Consider the following 17,616-nt stretch of genomic DNA (forward strand, 5'->3'; position numbering starts at 1 on the left):
GTGAGCTCAAGTGCTCTAAAGTTTTTAGATCTCTAAAGTTTAGAGGAGGTGATCCAAATTGTGACCTATTAGAGCAACTCCAAGAGACTCTCTAAATCTTTTCTAAATTCTAGGAATAGAGATTTTAATGAAAAGTTACCCTCCAACAGTTTATCTAAATGGTTATGCAATTTTCTATTCTGGATTTTTCGCTAGCCAAAAACAGAAGATTAGAATGGCTCTCTAGGATGCGCACGAGAGATAGAAAAACTATTGGACAGTTCAGAAATATAGAAAGCGATTTTTATGGAAATGGTTTCCTAAATGATAATTTAGAGAGTGAGATTTGCAAAGACTCTTGGAGATGCTCTTAGCTGATTCAAATAGGATCTAAGTCCGGCTTTAGCTTTTCATATACAAAAGGATAATACAGGCAAAATTTATAGGTTTAGCATGCAACAGTGTGCATCTAATCTAACTATCCATATGCATGCTCATCTCAAAGGGAGAGAAAACAAAATAAAGCAAAAACAATATCCACACGTACGCTCTAGCTGACAAGGCATGCTTACTCCTGAAACATTTTTATTCAGATAAAGAGTTATCTGTCGCGAGGAAGCCCTAGAATCTAGTGTGTGGAAAAGGCAGGCTGCAGGCTCTCTGTATAAAATATGTATACAAAAGGATGGATTCGCTTGAGACGAGACCAATCACCAATCCCAACTACCTCCCAGCATCATCTGTCCCAAAAATTCTTAGTAACGCGTCCAAAAAATATACAAAAAAAATAAATAAAGATTGCAACGCTCCTCCTGCAGAAATGTACAGGCGGTGAGACAAATCACCCGGTTTGGACACTAATCCGTGTGGGCCCGGCCCGGCGGCCACAAATCCAGAAAAGGAGAGCCATCTGAAAGCGAGCAGGGACATAATACAGACACAGCGTGGTATCTGCTCAGGAATCATGAGGCTAATCTATAGCATCTTGCCATACCCCATCACAAAAAATCAGAAGCTTTATTATCGATCTCAGCAACACTTTTTACATACAGTCTAGTATTAATAAAGTTCAGACCTTGTGAAAACTGAGCTGAATCATTTTAACCGAAAAATGGTGAAATACCATGGAACAAAACCTTGCAGTAGGTGTCCAATTAAAATGTCCATTTGCATGATAGGACTATGTATATATATTTGCATGCTCGTGAACTAGGGCAAGCTGTCTGCAGAAGTCGCTGTCATAATACATCCACAGTAGTGGGGGCATGCCCAAGATATATGTAATCACATATAGAGCCTTGTTTAGATCATCCCAAAATCCAAAAACTTTTCAAGATTTTCTGTCAAATCGAATTTTGCGGTATATACATAGAGCACTAAATATAGACAAATACAAAAACTAATTACACAATTTGTCTGTAATTTATGAGACGATTTTTTTGAGCCTATTTAGTATATAGTTGGATAATAATTGTCAAATACAAACAAAAGTGCTACAGTGTCAAAATCTAAAAACTTTACGAAACTAAACAAGACCTAGATAAATAATTAGATAGATAGATACATATACATAAATATATGTACAGTACATATATGAGGTCACATGACGGGCAGAGGATGCAAAAAATGGTGGGCATGCAGTGAGCAAAACGCATGATTCGAGGGCCAGTGTATTGGACTAGCGGAGCAGTGCCAGTTCTACACGCATACTTACATATATCGTCCAAGATGTGGATTCATTCATCAGTACCCAACCCGATTGCTGCCATATATTCCAATACAAAATACGCTGAGGGAAGGTGCCAAGATTTGGCCAGAGCTCAGCTCACTGAGATCAAGGAGCCATCAGCCATGGATGGACCACCGCCGCGTTTGGTGATCGATTCATCAGGCAACAAGACGACCGGGAATTCGCGCCTGAAAACGAAAGGGTGCATCACATGAGGTTCTTTCTCATCAGGAGTTGTGAGACCTGACCTGATGAATCCTCTGCTTTTGCTTTGGCCTCGGTTCTTCCGACGAACCCTGCAAAAACCAGAAACAATATTGAGCAAATTCAGAATTTGAATGCTTTGCAGTCATCAATTGATGAGACCACGAAGAATCATCAGTATTTCAGTCCACTGCTGCTGCCGCTGCCGCAGCGTTGATCCACTGTGACCGACGGTCCTGCATGTGGAACCAGCACCCAGCACGCTGCATTTAAAGATTGTACAAGGCACCCTCTGCACAACAATGTCGCCTGTGATGGACAATTGTACATGAATGGTAGTACAAATCTGCCACCACCTATTTGAATCCGATTTCATCGGCACGCATTTATGGATTTTGCAAGCAAGCAGGTATGTGTCACGAATCAGGCAACCCAGGACACATCTTGTCAAGTTTGCTACAGGGCCCTGCATAGCCCAACCCTGAATTCAGGCTCCCCCCAGCCCCCACAGGGCCACACTAGAGAGAGAGAAAGGCGGGCAGCCGGCCATGTATGCATCCTACTATTCAGAAAACAATTCAAGGATCAAGACACAAGTGTTGACTCATCACAAGAACCTCATCAGTCTTCCTAATCACTAGTATTATAGGCAAACCTAATTCAGATGGAACGATAACAGCAGCAACTAGCAGAGGTCTTCAATGTGTGCACCCACATCCACACCAACACCCACTTTGATGAAGCAAGGGTTCAGAAAACTGCACTGATGCTGCTATCTACTGTGCCACTTGCAGATTTTTTCCCCCCACTCACCAATGTTTTCTTTGACCAATGCTTCAAGCTTTTGGATCAAAGCATGATGAAAATAAACAAACGAAAACCCAGGTTTGGTCATGTCAAGGTCACGAGAGGGCCCTCCCTCAGCTTCTTGCCCCCACCCCCCATATTTCAATGACAGCAGGGGGCTGTGCCAATCACTAGGGGACACAATGGGCCTTTGCTTGTTACAATGAAGTAAGCTAAAGTGGGCACTGTGTGGATGGAGATCATGTCCACTAATAAACACACTAAAGTCACAGTGCCTAAACTCTACAAGTGCCAAACTTGAACATGCTACTTGTAGCATTTTGCTTAGATTAGCCTTTTGAGTCACCAAAACACCAATGATGATATAGTATGAACTGTTCAATATGAAAACCTAGGTGGTAGTAGAAGGAGCAATATCTGGTAGCCCTATAGTTTACCTTTTGCTTCCAGGCCTATTTGGGGCCAGTCACTCTTGCTGGTTGCTGCCCAGAACCCAGAGACAAAACAATTGTTGATGATGCTGTTGATGCTGGTACACGCAGTACCACTGCACTGCAATGTCATGGACAACAATACCTCAAGGATGGGTTGATTGGATAGCTCAGAACAGAGTGCCTGCCAGCCACCCATGCTGCATAGATCCAGAGATTTAAAAGTAATTTGAGCACCAAAACAGGCAAATAATTTTGATCCTTCAAAACAGGCAAAAAAAATAATACAATGACACCTTAAGCTGGTGAAAAGAAATACTAGAACCCAAAGCAGGCAGCATCCCCTCAGAGATTTATGGACAATTTTCATGTACTCTTAATCAATATCCGCATTGTTTATTCTCATACTCTGATGATTGAACAGCGAAGAACATTTGAAAGTTTGAAAGTTTTGTCAAACCCTGCCAGAATCCATCAACATCAGCCATCAACCGGGTAGTCGGTTTTATAAATCCTGTTCCAACCATCAAAAATGAAAGGCCCTGTAGGCCCTTGGGGGGGCTTTGTATGCATTTGTGTTGCCATCATTGATGAAAAGCTGGATAAGCCCTTGCACGTTGGCTAAGATTACTGGTCAGGCTTTATGCCAGCCCAATCAGATTAAAGTGGCTAACCAAAAGGTCTAACCTTTACAAGCTTTAATCTAATTACTTATATGATATAGGTTCCCAATGTTTGACCAGTGTATGGGCTCAGCAACACTGAGCAGTGCACATGGATGCAAGCACGCATGCGATGCACTTCACAAGAAAGGCTCCAATACACTTGTAACGTGGTCGCTACTAGCCATTAGATGAGACAATGCACTAGAATGCAGGGGAAAAGACAGCCAAAGGTATAGTATAAAATGACTTACTGCACTCAGTCACAGGGATGAAATATAAGTTACATGATAATGCAGTGAAAAGCAAGTTGATAAGATAGTTGCACAATGCAAAATACAAGGGACCACTTATCTGCAGTGTCATTACCATTTTATTTCCTGCAACTGCTTAGGTATTATACATTTGTATGTGATGTGTCATGTGCATACGCTTTGCATTTTGCATTGAGAATAGGATGTGCAACCCTTCAGGCCTACAAGGGACAAAGATGCACCACCTATCTGTACGTCCCAGAAGGCCAAATCGTGTACAGAGGGGTAACTGATAACATACAGAACTCACAGAGAAAATGAATTGTCCAAATCACTGGATAAACTCATCGTGTTACAATGTTTGCTGGCAGAATAGCTGGCACAGCACGGGAGATGAGACCAATTGATCTGAGATCACATGTAAGTGGGAAACATTCAGCTCTCCAACCTGTGCTGTCTTTATAGAATCAGTGGAAATTTGCTGGCAAGTGATGGTTTGCCTCATCACTATACAGATCCCAGAGGTCAGATGAGTCTGAGAATAGCAGGAGCTGAATAGAGCAGTGTCATACTAACATTGGTTTCGTCGGGAGAAAAAAAGAAGAAACACTGTTATCCATAAGTTTGGCATATGCCTGTGTGACGCCAATGCGGTGTCTTCTTGTACAACAAACAAAACATGTCGGTATAAACCAGCATTCAGACATTCCATATGAATTAAACATTGTGACTCCAAATTATGTCATGAAATCAGAGATTAATGTCAGTTTTCATCGTCTTCATCCAGCAGGTAGTCCGCTATCTGATCTCTGAAATAAACATTTTACCATTTCAGTGCACTTGAAAGAATGAACAGGACATGATATTAGTAAATGAATAGAGTGCCCAACATGTTTGCCAGTAAATCACTGATAACATGCACTAAATATACCCAGACAATGAGGCAGCACGTAAAGAAAGATGCGTCAGCCTCACCTTAGTGAGCTATGGCTAGCAGATGCAGTGTCCACTTTCTCAGTCCAAAACTTCGGTAGTAGTGAAAAGAAATGTCCATGCATATCTGTAGCTGCTGGGAGAATCTGGAAATGGCAGCTTTGACAACAATGAGCAGCATACAGATCAGTTTTCTTCTGAGCCTTGTGCTTTGTGTTTTCCAAATTCTGCAGTTCTGATTCACTGAACGGGCTTCCACATATCAGGCAAAGAATCTCAGAGAAAGTAGACTCGTTGGCATCAATGTTCTGAAACTTGGGACGAAGCCGTGACGGGAGGAAATCATGGTAGCCGTTTGCTGAGAACTTGTTAAAAGAGAATGGCTTAAGCTTTTGTGCAGTTCTTAAAATGGTATGCTCTCGGGACGGGTTCTCTTCCTGTAAATAGAAACGAGAAAATATTGAAAACTATGTCTTGTGCTGCCCCACCAGATATTCATAGTAGTCATCAAACAAGAATACACCTTCAGCCCAATTTCAGAATAGCTAAAATTAGGTCGGCAAGAAAGTGACATGCAAAGAAGAAGAGGCCCTACCCTTAGCCGTGAAACAAAGGATGCAACTAAGCCATTGATGCCACTGCAAGGCCTATCGAGAAGTTGCTGTGTCTTCAAACTGACAAGAGAAGCCATTATAATAAAAACCACTGCAAGGATAACAGACAACTAGGATAATAAGTGAGCGTTTACCTTACCTATCAAGTTCACAGAGCAAGTTAAGCTCTTGGGCCAAGCAATCATGAAGTGGAAGAACAACGGGTACTTCCCACCGTGTATCAACATACTGGACATCAGCTGGTAAAGCATAGCCTTGCCCCTGGGAAAATTAGTAATTCCATCATGCTCTCAACGCTCTCTCATCTTCTTTTCGAGAACGATCAAACATCATCGGATCAGCTACATACCTTCACAGTTGCGGATAGCACATGGCATGCTATTCCAGAAGCACACGTTCCCAGCATAATCTTGGTGTAGCCATTTTCCAGTGCAATCTGAGCAAAATATCAGACATGAAATGGTAAGTTCAACATATAAAGATAAAAACATGTGAAAGACAAGCACTGAAGGGAACCACCTTCTGCAGTGAAAGCATGCGCAAGCACCGAATAAAGTCGTCCCTACCCGTCTCATCATTGATCACGCCGACCAGCTCCTTCAGCCTGGCCGCCTTGTCATCTGATCCAGATGAGATCACGTCCTCAAGAGGGGCGACGTGCAATTGCTTATCCCCTGGTGACAAACTCGACACAATCGACTTGATATCTTCGATCGCCGTGTCGATTTCGTGCCCCGGCCTCACTGAAAGGACACTCTCGTCGACGAATGCGACGCCAAGTCTGAAGGCCGGCAGGGCCTGGGAGTTACTCGTCTCCCAGCTTTGGATCGCCTTGGACTGCATTTCGTGTATGAATTGCAGAGCCACCCTATGTTTGTGCGGCAATACTTGAACTCAGTGGATCATAACAAATTCATTCAAGTGAAGCAACATAAAAACGGCCTAAAAGATTATCCTGCCACCCATTACTTTGTAAATTGTAATATAGGTCGAAGTCAACGCTATATATGTTGGACGTGTGCACTGATCCTTTTTTTCTTTTCAAGATGCTATGTATTGATCTTTCGTCACTGTGCAAAGTTTTGCCAAAATCACCCGCCCAAATTACCCGGTAGAGAGAAAGCCTAGAAATAATGAAGGGGAAGAAATAGGGAGAGCTGGGGGACCTGGAGGCGGGACCGCCGGAGAAGGCGAGGAGGACGGCGTCTGTGGGGCGCACCATGGCGTTGCTCGTGACAGCGAGCTTGAACTTCCCGAAGAGATGAGCCCGAAAGCAATCGACGCACATGCCAACGCCCCCGGCCACCGCGACGGCCGCGCCGCCGCCGTCGCACTTGCCGCACGTGGCGGCGGCGGCGGCGGCAGAGGAGATCGAAAGGCGTCCCATGCTCTCCGAGGAAGCATCCCCCTCGCCGCCTGCAGAGGAGGAGCACTGCGGCCCGCAGCCGGCGCCGCCGCAGGCTGAGGCGGCGGCTGCCATGGCGGGCGCGACGAGAGGGAGACGTGGGGGTTTGGGGAATTGGGATTTGGGAATTTGGAATTCCCTTCTCGCCTCACGTGCGTCGGTGAGTGTGCGAAATGTTTGTTGGGCTTCGTTTTGGGCCCATCTGGAGCTGGGATGCCCTAATAAGGGCCGAAGTCCTCTCAAAAAAATAATAATAAAGGCCGATGTAAGCCCACAATGATAGAAAAAGTCTATTCTACCTCCTGAATTGTTAGGATAGCGTGAGTTCTATCCTAAAACTCTAAAATTTAGATATCTTAGAGCATTTCTAAAAGTTTGACAAAACAACTTTATATCCATATAATTTTGGCAAAACAAGAAAAATTTGCCTCCAATTGTTAAGTAAATCAACTAGTCAAAAATAGCAACTTGGCAAATCATGATTCTCAGCGCTCAAAAACAGCAACTTGGCATATCAACTTGCCATCATGATTTCAGGCACACACGAAGCCTTCATGTTTTTTCTTTCCCCACGCGCAAAGAAAAGGGCGCGTCTCTCCTTCGTCTGTATAAAGAAAAGAGGGTGCTGCCGTCATTCTTCATTTCTGCTCGACACGAAGCCAGGCTGTCCAGCGTTCAGGTACGTGGTTTTCTCTTTCCCATCATCGATCTTCATGTCCAGCTAGGGTAGTCACCATCTGCTAGGGTAAGGTCGGTGTTGTGGTTTCTAGGGTTCACGCTAGGTCAGACACCAGGAAACCGATCGATGAAGCTACGATGTGGTGACGGCGTCGTTCGGCGAAGTGGAGGAGGTGAAGCACGTGGAACCAGTAGCGCCCGAGGAAAAAAAACCATCTTATAACCCTTCTTTTTTTTCATTTTGCCAATTCCAAAATAGTAAACTATTGAAGAGGATTCTCTATATTATTTTGGAAGCTGCAAATCACATAACCATATCTCATATCTGCTAATTATTAGTCATCAACAACAATAGCAAACACTTACATTGTGTCGCTGGGTGGTTTATATATATATGTGTGTACACAAGCTTAGTGGTAGCGATGCGGCGGCAGGCGGCGACGTACATGAGCTTGGAAGCACGAAACTCGGCCTTGTCCTCCTCCGTGTGCTCCCCCGTGTCACGGGGACCCTCACCCGCTTCCTCCTCCAAAGGCTTAGGCCGTGTTTAGTTCCACCACGAAAAAAATTTCGTAACACTGTAGTATTTTCGTTTGTTTGTGGTAGTTATTGTCTAATCATAGACTAATTAGGCTTAAAAGAGTCGTCTCTTAAATTTTGATAGAACTGTGTAATTAATTTTTATTTTTATTTTTATTTAATACTTTATGTATATGTCTAGACATGATTCGATGTAAGTAAACAAGGACTCTAACATGGTCTGCCTCGACCTCTCCTCGCACTCCCGTGACCCTTTCACCACCACCTGCATGTCCACCTCAAGAACGGGAGGTCTCTCTCTCTCCTGCAGCATCTGCAGCAGCCCCGTGGACGGGGACGGATCAGACCGAATTGTCTGATCCTCCACAAGCACACTCGTGAGAGTCGTCGGCGGATTTTTTCTGATCCGACACAATCTTGAACCTGAAACTCGGCAGCCTAATTTTTTTCTGATCCACCTCCGTCGTCTCCTGCAGACGACGACCCGTGGGATCCAACTCCGGCAGTCTCGCCATCTCTTCCTTCTCCGAGCGGTGAATGGCGCGTGGGATCCTCCTCCATCGCCCGGGCGTCCTCCGCCTCGCGGACGGGCCGCTGCCTGATTCCCCCGACGGCGGCCTGGGGGTCTGCCAATACACGGGGATGGAGGCCCAGGTTGGACATCCTTAATTTACGTGGTCCTGGCCCCATGTTCTTCCATCATGATGATTTCATGGCCTACAAATTTGTTGATAAATGGATGGAAATATTTATTGGGTAGAAAATCGAAATGAGGCCATGTTTAGTTCCAAAAAAATTTTGGGAAATCGACATTGTAGCAATTTCGTTTGTATTTTACGAATATTATCTAATCATGGACTAACTAGGCTCAAAAGATTCGTCTCGTCAATTCCGACCAAACTGTATAATTAGTTTTTATTTCCGTCAATATTTAATACTCCATGCATGTGTCTAAAGATTCGATGTGACGGAGAATCTGAAAAAAATTTGCAAAGTTTTTTAGGAACTAAACAAGGCCTGAATCTCAGTGTTAAGTTGAAACGTTTATACTGCAGGCAGCATGAAGAGGAGAGATTTCAATCGCAAGTGCTTGGTTCTGCTCCCAAGAGAACAGTTTCAAACTTGTACAAGTCTCAAGGTCTTTGTCAAAAGGTGTCTTTTCTTCTCAAAAGAAAAGAAAACGTCCCGTCCAATTATATGGGACTAAAACAAAACAAAACAAAACAAAACAAAAAAACAGTTTTTGATGTAAGTGTCGAAGCAGGCAACTGGGCGTGCTACAACTTGTTGTGTATCTATCCAGTATGATCGATCCCTCAGCGACTGCTGACGAACCGCGCTGTGCAAAAAGAAACTTGCAGACTGATGACTGCAACAAGCAAGCACATTGATGATGATGATGAGTGTCAGTCAGGTAAGAGACGCGTCGATCGATGGCAAGCGAACGCTTTGCGATCGATCGATCATCTGTCCATGTTGAGATCGATCCCGATGCCGATGTTCATCCCGTTGTACGCGATGGGCGCATACATCCACGTGTCGTCAGAGCTCAGGAGCTGCAGGATCATAAGAACAACAAGGAGCTGTTAGCATGATGATGACATGGCACTGAGATGAGATGGAATCAGATTCTGCACGCGCGCAGATCCTCAGTACTCACCCTGATCTGGAGCTGCAGGAACTTCACGTAGTGCACTGCCTCCTCAAGCATGGTGCTGATGTCCACCTTGGTCCCGTTGGGCACCAGGTTCTGCAGGATCTTCAGCCTCTCATTGATCCTCTCCCTCCTCTTCTGCAATCCCAAAGAAACACAGCAGCAACGGTTCATACATGTCAGGTTCAGTTACAAAGAGGAGTGATCGATGCATCATCATCATTTCATTTTTAGAATTTTATCATCGTCATCATTTTTCATCAACAGAACAGTAGGATGATCATATGGATTAAGTACCCTTGCATAGATGCTCTGGGGTTCAGTCGTCGCGCTACGGCCTGCCCGGCCCTTGCCTTTGGGACGACGAGCATCGGCATCGCCATCGCCATCTGCAGACTCCAGAGAGGCATTTGAATCGCTGTCAGAGGTGCAGCAGCTGGTCGGGCTTCCATTCCGGATGGCCATGCTGGAGTCTTCGTCTCCACTCTTCTTGGCCCTCTTGGCTCGCTTAGCTTCACCAACATTCCGCGCGCTTTTCCGGCCCTGCAATACACGATTTCAAACAATCACCATTTTGCATTAGAAAAATGATCGCTTAGCTATCTATGATATGTCAAAACTCAAAAGGAAGCTGATCACCAAGACTTACCCTCTTTTGGGTTTGGCCATCGTGTTCTTCTACCATGTGCTTCCTCTTGCTCTTGTCTGGAGCGGTGCTTACTGAGCCAAGCATGCTGACGCTCATCGGATCATCCAGATCCTCATAGCTCGGATCACCATTCCCATAACAGTTGAAGGAATGGTTTGCAGTCACATCCAGGTACTCAGCTGCACCTGCACCATGCTCCTCCTGAAACGGCAGGGCATCTGTTGGTGCAGTGCAGGAGCTGCTCCCAAGGGCCTCATTTGAGTTGCTCAAAAAATAGTAGCCCCCACATGAAGGTGGGATACTGTCACTGTATGCATTGGAAGCTTGATCAGGCCAATGCAGCAGCTCATGTTGACCTTCATCGGCATGGGACGGGAAGGCACCGAGCAGCTGCGCCATCATCGCCTCCGACTCCTCGCCGTGCGACAGGAAGTCGAACTCGGTCCAACCGACCTCGGTGATCAACCCTCCAGCCTCCATTGTGATGAGTAATGAGGACCTGGAGGTCAGAGGTGGTTGTGTAGTGTGTAGATGTTGATGTCTGAGATGCTAGCTTGATGAAGACTAGTGCACAAAGTGCAGGTGCTTTTATACTGTTCAGGAACCAGAATTCAGAAATGCTGCTGGAGGCAGGAGCATAATCTTCAAATTTAAAAAATGTGACTATGATTAAACAAATGGCGGTCCACGGTTGGGATGAAGTAGTTTATGGCCATAAGTTAACGACGACTAGAATCAACCAAGGTAAGGTGTGTCCTGGGGGTGTGAAGGTTAATTACAAGATCAGAAAACTTCAACTGCTAGCTGGTAGACAGGACAGTGACTTATCCAAGATTACAGTGCCGTGGCCTGTCTGCTGTGAAGGAGGTTCAATGATTGGGGACACTTTACTAATCATTGGCTCATCAAGGGCTGTGACAGGAAGTCTATGATCTCTGAATAGGGACAGGGTTTACCCCCAAAAGATAGAATAGAATAAAATAGTTGGGGGAGGTGGAATAAAGAAAACAGGATATGCAAAGAGAGGCTTGCACGAACATGCTGGAGGGAATCTGAACATTCTTTACAAACTGAAGGAGATATGCTAACGCCTCTCTGCTGATTATAGAGGAACGATGATACATTCTTCAATGTGGAATGTACTGACGTTCTTCTGCGGAACTCTCAAAGCCTCAATCATTTTCTCCGGGAAAAGGACTTCAGATCAAGGGTACATTTGAAACAAAGGGCCAATCCAGTGAAAATTTTCTGAACTAGATTTACATAGAGATGAGCCTGTGCCTAGCTAGAGCCTCATTCCATGCAGTTCTAAATGCAATTTAGACCACATAGTACACAGGGGGAAAAAACTGAACAAATGCAAAGATGCTGTGTAAAATGCCACCTTTGTAAAGGTCAAACAGGGCACCAGCTGCAGCAAGATTACCAAAGGGCCTTCAGAAAACTCAGTCAGATTCTAAATTCAGATTATGGCACATTTTGTGAATCGAAGAGCATGTGCATCATCAAAATGGAGGCCACAATTGCGTCCAGAAAAGAAAAATGGAGGCCACAATGTAGGTTTCCACATAAGGTGTCAGGTTTCCGCAATGCCCGACAAATCTGAAACTGCTGGAGATACGCTGCTGATATCCTCATCAGCAACAAGTGACCTGCATCCATCTAGCAATTAAGAGCTGCACATGACTCAGATCCACCATGGTGTACAAATCAACTGTACTTCTGGCATGTCCTCAAAAGGGACTTCTTGCCTCTCCTTGTCAAACAGCAACAGCTAAGATGCTGGGAAGGAAAATGATTCCAAGGGAACAAGATGAAGTTTGTTTATGGCCATGATTCTTACCCTTTAGCTGTACGAAAGAAGCGATGCCTCCAATTTTATGTGGCAAACTGCACGGGTATGCATTACAAAATACCTAACGAACCAACAACATATCAACAATAGCATATAAACGAAGAACATAATATATGATCATTGCCTATTAAGCACTTGAGTTTATTTTCTGACTTTGCAAAGTTCAACTTTTTAATTCGAAGCATGGGAAAGCCAGATTGCTTGTGGGTTCACTCCTTTTGGAGATCCTAAAAGATATTCTGTTCATAACCTGTAAACTAATCGCACAAACTGGCACCAATAAATTATGCCAGCCGATAGCCTTGCTCTGTTGTGCTTTCCTGAAGAACAGCTGCACTTTATGATGAGTACATTTGCTTCCACGAAGTAACTATATCGAGCTATGACATTTCAAACATTTGTTTTCTTATCACACATTATTTCTACTTCAAAATATACAATTTTTTTTTGTTTTTCTCATCACACATTATTACTAAATGAACTAAGATTTATGTCACATTCATTGACTACATTAATGTGGAATTGTTTTTAGCTTTGATTGTACCTATTTGACTTACACAATCACTAATATGTTGTCATAATCAGAAGCCAAGTCCTATAATGTTTTGTACCTTCTAAGTCAACAGAAAAAGCAATGGCACCGAGCAAAAAATCATGTGAATGTAGCCGGTAATAGCTCTACAGAGTAAATAAAACTAGTAGCCTCTACAGAGTAAATTAAACTAGTAACGCACGGACTGTGACTGAACTATGTAACTTCAGCGAGAAAAAGAAAGCATGCACAGATAATTTGGGCAAGAATATATATCACTAACACTGGCATGTCTTTATATTTTGTAAAAAAAATACGATGTGTGTATGCGTTGGAACTATGCGGTTTTCTTTTGTATTCGCCTTCCTAATTGAGAGAGAGAAAAAACAGATGCAAATTGCAGGTGCAAGAAAAATGCACCTCACAACAAAGTCACATTAGTTCATGAAAACCACGTGTATAACTAGTCACACAGCCAAGTGAAGTCAACTACATGAAAGAATGGAACCATGCAGTTAAAAGTCTACTAGACACCTATAGGTTCAGCTGGTCTTCTCATTAAAATGATATAAAACAAGATATCCCCAAAAGATTCCTCTATATTTTAACTGATGGAGTCATGATGCTCAGAGAGTAAAAAGTGAGAATTTCTGCATAGTTTCATCAAAATGACACCATTTTGGTCACCGGTAGAAACACAAATGAAAAAGGGAACATACATGGAGAGAGATTTCACATGGATGAATAGGCACTCAGAACCATAAAACAAAGAAATATCAATACTTGATCAACCTAATAAAACAAACAGATCACACTCAGACCACTGATCATAAATACACAGAAAAAACCTACTTAGAACGAGCACAATAATGCAAGGCATAGAAGTCAAAGTAAACAGATTGACTATCAAAAGATAATGGAACAAACTAGAAGTCAAAGATCATACAAATAGAGTTCATAGTCAAACATAAAGATAATAGATGATTGAGGAAACATTTCCTGAATCCATAATAATATTCATGTCAAATATGACTCAGGCAAAAGCATCATTAACCAGAATGTTAAGAAAGCAATAACAATTAATTTATAAACTAAAAACTAGTAGGAAGATAGCATTGTTCTCTAAAAGGAATGCAATTATAAAGCATACAAACTAATAGACCTATTTCAAGTCACAAAGCTATTAGCAGAGTCCACCGAGTACACCTTAATACAGAGATAGGCAGAACACTCAGTTGTAGAAATGGAGCATAGGTAGGACAGCAAAAGTCGGCCAAAAATTTCAGTGCCATGAAAGCATATGCATTGCCTAGAACAAAATGCTTGAAGTAAATATAGTTTGTCAAGATTCAAAATCCTTCTCAGTTATGCAACTAATTGCCTTTATGTGGTCAATTCTATCTAAGGGATTCCAAAGGTTCAAGCTACAAACTGGTATAATCAAGAGTCAAGACTCAAGAGACCATGCTAAATGCCAGTTGAGATAAAGGAAATTGCAAAAGGCATACAGAGTATGTGTATCAAACTGCACAAAAATCAAAGTCTGGAAAATAGTGTTCATGTTCATCAGAAAAAATACTGATTTAGAGCCCATGACCACTAGGGCCCTAAGCTTGCCACCAGCAGCATGATCTCCCAAATTAATTCAGAAGCCCATCTCCATACACCAGCCATTATTCAATTATTGAGATGGCAACTTTATTTCATCAATAGTTGCGCCGACAAAACAAGAAAGGAACATTACTAGAACAAACAAGCATCTCCAATCAGGATTATCCTCAATTGATGTGAATAATTAGCACTGTTTTGACAAAACATAAGCCACAGTTTACAAGGACCAGCAATCATGTCTACATTGACAAATCATTCAGGGGATCACAATTTGGAATAAAACTTTATTACGCGTCAGCCAGAAAATAGCCAACATGGTAACATGGGAACTTTGTTGTTTCCAGAGAGGGAGCATCAACAGCGCCAACTCTAACTCTCTGAGAAGTCCAAAGTTCCGCTCAAGCGTCTGCTTCCACAAGGACAAAAACTGGCCTGTCCCCAAGCTTGTCTCGGCCCTGAATAGATGTTGTAGTTAGAATAGTACACAAACACAACATAATTTCTCGTGATAAGTAGTGTTAGATTTTTCCTAGTCGATTAAAATAATTGTTTAGAGTGCAGGAATTCCTGCGTCTACGATGGTAGTGCCATTATGGTACGTGAAAAATTATACTAGCTGCTTTTTACCCTTTCCTACTCGCTGAAAATATACAAAAACAAAATTGTCAGGGGTCTATCTGGATCCAAAAGAAACTCCCAATAATAGCATGAACAAACTACACAGTGGTATATGCATAATATTTGTCTACAGCAAACCATGGGAATTGATGCATCAAAGCAGAATATACCTTCAGTTCTGGCAATTCAATGACACAAGCACACTCAACAACCTTTGCTCCAACACGTTCTGGAAAGGAAAAGGGATACGAATGAAATAAATAAATTAGCATACAACAACTCGCAGGAAAGCGATGTCAAATGATACTAAGAATGCCAGAAAGTGCAATTCCTTGAAAGGCATATACAGCTGCAGAGCTTGCCAAAGAAATGAGGTGGGGCAGGACTTAAAATAATATGGTTGTGTTAGTGTATAATTAAGATTTAAGAAGTGACACTAAGCATATCCTTTAACACCTTTTGGGGATTAGGGGTGGGTGGAGGGAGAGAGAGGAGGCTGGCCAGCCTAGCTTCAGAGAAGCTCCTCCCCTGTAACAACAAATCGAAGCTCAAAAAAAACATTCTTCAATTTTCTTGTTCCAAATCTCAGACTAGAATTTGAAAAAAGAAGATTCAGTGCAATGTTTACTAAAAGCTAGAACTGTGAGAGAAGGAAACTGTCACCATGATGAATTTATAAATAATATGAAACTTCAGAAAAACTAAAACATCGTAAAAATAATTTTTATGATAAAAAAGGATTTAGATAACTGTGGTAGGACATTGTATATACACAGTAAAAAAACACAAGAGCAATAAGATGAGCTCACCAAGAAGTTTGACAGCTGCACAGAGTGTTCCACCAGTGGCAATAAGATCATCGACCACAAGAGCCCGATCGTTGGCCTGTACAGCTCCAACATGCATTTCGATCTTGTCAGTTCCGTATTCCAAAGAATACTCTTCGGAGATCACCTCGCCTAGTAGATAGATGAAAGAGTGTCAGCTATTTCATTCACCATGAGCTCATTAGTAATGGTACAACAACAAAAACAACAGAGCTACAAAGCTAATGGTGGATATGCAGACCTGGCAACTTCTTTGGCTTTCTCAAAGGCACAAATTTTGCACCGATGGCTAAAGCGATAGGAGGACCGAAAATGAACCCTCTAGCTTCAACACCTGTTTTAACGTGGCACCAAACATGAGAAAATGAGAATCACTGAGCATATAAGGCCACCTATTTCATTGTTTATTTATACAATTCTAAAGTTTTCTATTAAATCCAGAATGGAATGACTGCGTAACTATACATTACCAGCAACTACGGTGATCCCTTGGTCCTTGTAGCGCTCGACAAAGAGGTCGATGGTGTCACGGAACGCCTTGGGGTCGAGCAGCAACGTCGTGATGTCCTGGAACATGATCCCTGCACAGAAACGGAGCAGCCCATAATCAATTAGAACGAACAAGGCACCGTGATTATTTATTCCCACACACAGAGAGAGAAATCTAGATTGTTGCTTTGCAAGGCCGAGCGGTGGTACTGTCGTGTCAAAGGTGGTTCTACTTGTTTGGGCACGAGAGATGAGTGTGCAAGAATAGAGGTATGAGTAGAGCAGCACGCGCGTTGCACGCGAAAGGCAAATAAAGCCCAAGAAAAGTGCTGCTCTACTCCTATAGTTTTACTAGAAATGTACGCAGTGACGCAAGTTTATGCAGGCTATTTTATTATTATTTAACCCCCCAAAAAAGTGCTACTCAATACTCCCTACAGTTTCAGTAAAAAATATAAGCAGTGACGCGAGTTTTATGCAGCATAGTTTAACGCAAACTCCGAAATCCCGAATACGAAGCTGACGAATCGAATCGACTCCGCACTCATCCAGCAACCCGTCAATCCACGCGAGCGGCGATCCAGCAGGAGGGCTGTAGAGGAGTAAGGTAGGGTACGGAAGCGGGAGGGGTGAGCCAAACCAAACCAACCCACCTGGCTTGGGGAAGTCGGGGATGACGCGGATGGAGGAGGCGATCCCGGCCAAGCGCGCGTCTGCGGACGCCATCGCCACCACCGCCTGCCTCCCTCGCCTCCCGCCGGTGACGCGCACGCTCAGCGGAGCCGCCGCGACGCGGGGACGAAAAGGCGGCGCCGACGCGGGCGGGGACGGCACGCGAGGCTGCTGCTGGCACTGCAGGAAGAGCATGCTCTGCTCCGCCTCCGCTCCGCTGCTCTTTTTATTTTTATTTATCTGGGCCTTCACGCGGGCCGCGCTCGCGGCCGTGTCGGCTATAGCCGAGCCCCGGGAGACGTCTCCGTCCCTGACACGCGGGCCCGGGGATGCTGTCCGGGCCCACGGATTCCAGTGCCCCGCGTGAATCGAAACCTCCCTTTGCTGGTGGGTCCCACGCGGAGTGGAGTGGGCCCGGGGGGGCGGCGCGGTTCGTGCCTCCGCGGCAGCGAGCGGCAAAGGCACACAGCACC

At 43.8% G+C, this 17,616-nt stretch overlaps 3 protein-coding genes and 1 long non-coding RNA gene across 6 annotated transcripts; 1 reads left to right on the plus strand and 3 right to left on the minus strand.

Annotated features, from left to right (window-relative positions):
• Window positions 4,365-7,193, minus strand: LOC8074299 (cytoplasmic tRNA 2-thiolation protein 2). Its single transcript, XM_002443412.2, has 7 exons — window positions 6,780-7,193; window positions 6,133-6,481; window positions 5,963-6,049; window positions 5,753-5,874; window positions 5,595-5,673; window positions 5,042-5,436; window positions 4,365-4,875 (listed from the first exon to the last, which is right to left on the minus strand). Exons 1-7 carry the CDS (start codon window positions 7,091-7,093, stop codon window positions 4,830-4,832), a joined length of 1,392 nt encoding a protein of 463 aa, XP_002443457.1. The 5' UTR covers window positions 7,094-7,193; the 3' UTR covers window positions 4,365-4,829.
• LOC110429771 lies at window positions 8,398-9,473 on the plus strand. Its single transcript, XR_002446859.1, has 2 exons — window positions 8,398-8,890; window positions 9,292-9,473. It is a non-coding gene; the product is annotated as an uncharacterized LOC110429771 (long non-coding RNA).
• LOC8074300 (transcription factor bHLH85) lies at window positions 9,311-14,518 on the minus strand. 3 transcript variants are annotated; one of them, XM_021446306.1, is made up of 5 exons: window positions 12,383-14,518; window positions 10,540-11,132; window positions 10,188-10,433; window positions 9,897-10,028; window positions 9,311-9,792 (listed from the first exon to the last, which is right to left on the minus strand). In XM_021446306.1, the coding sequence occupies exons 2-5, from the start codon at window positions 11,017-11,019 to the stop codon at window positions 9,700-9,702; spliced, it is 951 nt and encodes a 316-aa protein (XP_021301981.1). In that variant the 5' UTR covers window positions 11,020-11,132; window positions 12,383-14,518; the 3' UTR covers window positions 9,311-9,699. The 3 variants fall into 3 exon arrangements, with proteins under 3 accessions (XP_021301981.1, XP_021301980.1, XP_002443458.1); XM_021446305.1 differs by having other exon boundaries at window positions 10,540-12,191; XM_002443413.2 differs by having other exon boundaries at window positions 10,540-14,518.
• LOC8074301 (adenine phosphoribosyltransferase 1) lies at window positions 14,667-17,390 on the minus strand. Its single transcript, XM_002443414.2, has 6 exons — window positions 17,125-17,390; window positions 16,453-16,563; window positions 16,224-16,316; window positions 15,965-16,114; window positions 15,326-15,384; window positions 14,667-14,992 (listed from the first exon to the last, which is right to left on the minus strand). Exons 1-6 carry the CDS (start codon window positions 17,336-17,338, stop codon window positions 14,936-14,938), a joined length of 684 nt encoding a protein of 227 aa, XP_002443459.1. The 5' UTR covers window positions 17,339-17,390; the 3' UTR covers window positions 14,667-14,935.

This window comes from Sorghum bicolor, chromosome 8 (genome assembly GCF_000003195.3).
Source record: "Sorghum bicolor cultivar BTx623 chromosome 8, Sorghum_bicolor_NCBIv3, whole genome shotgun sequence".
NCBI lineage: Eukaryota > Viridiplantae > Streptophyta > Magnoliopsida > Poales > Poaceae > Sorghum > Sorghum bicolor.

Coding starts and splice junctions, on each gene's coding strand:
- LOC8074300 (XM_021446306.1), bottom strand. CDS start 11,019: ATGGAGGCTGGAGGGTTGATCACCGAGGTCGGTTGGACCGAGTTCGAC. Junction 10,029..10,187: donor CCCAGAGCATCTATGCAAGG/GTACTTAATCCA, acceptor TTGGGATTGCAG/AAGAGGAGGGAGAGGATCAA. Junction 9,793..9,896: donor TCCTGCAGCTCCAGATCAGG/GTGAGTACTGAG, acceptor ATGATCCTGCAG/CTCCTGAGCTCTGACGACAC.
- LOC8074299 (XM_002443412.2), bottom strand. CDS start 7,093: ATGGCAGCCGCCGCCTCAGCCTGCGGCGGCGCCGGCTGCGGGCCGCAG. Junction 6,482..6,779: donor TCCGGCGGTCCCGCCTCCAG/GTCCCCCAGCTC, acceptor GCACAAACATAG/GGTGGCTCTGCAATTCATAC. Junction 6,050..6,132: donor GCATGCTTTCACTGCAGAAG/GTGGTTCCCTTC, acceptor TATTTTGCTCAG/ATTGCACTGGAAAATGGCTA.
- LOC8074301 (XM_002443414.2), bottom strand. CDS start 17,338: ATGCTCTTCCTGCAGTGCCAGCAGCAGCCTCGCGTGCCGTCCCCGCCC. Junction 16,115..16,223: donor AAAGCCAAAGAAGTTGCCAG/GTCTGCATATCC, acceptor TCTATCTACTAG/GCGAGGTGATCTCCGAAGAG. Junction 15,385..15,964: donor TGCAGCTGTCAAACTTCTTG/GTGAGCTCATCT, acceptor TTTCCTTTCCAG/AACGTGTTGGAGCAAAGGTT.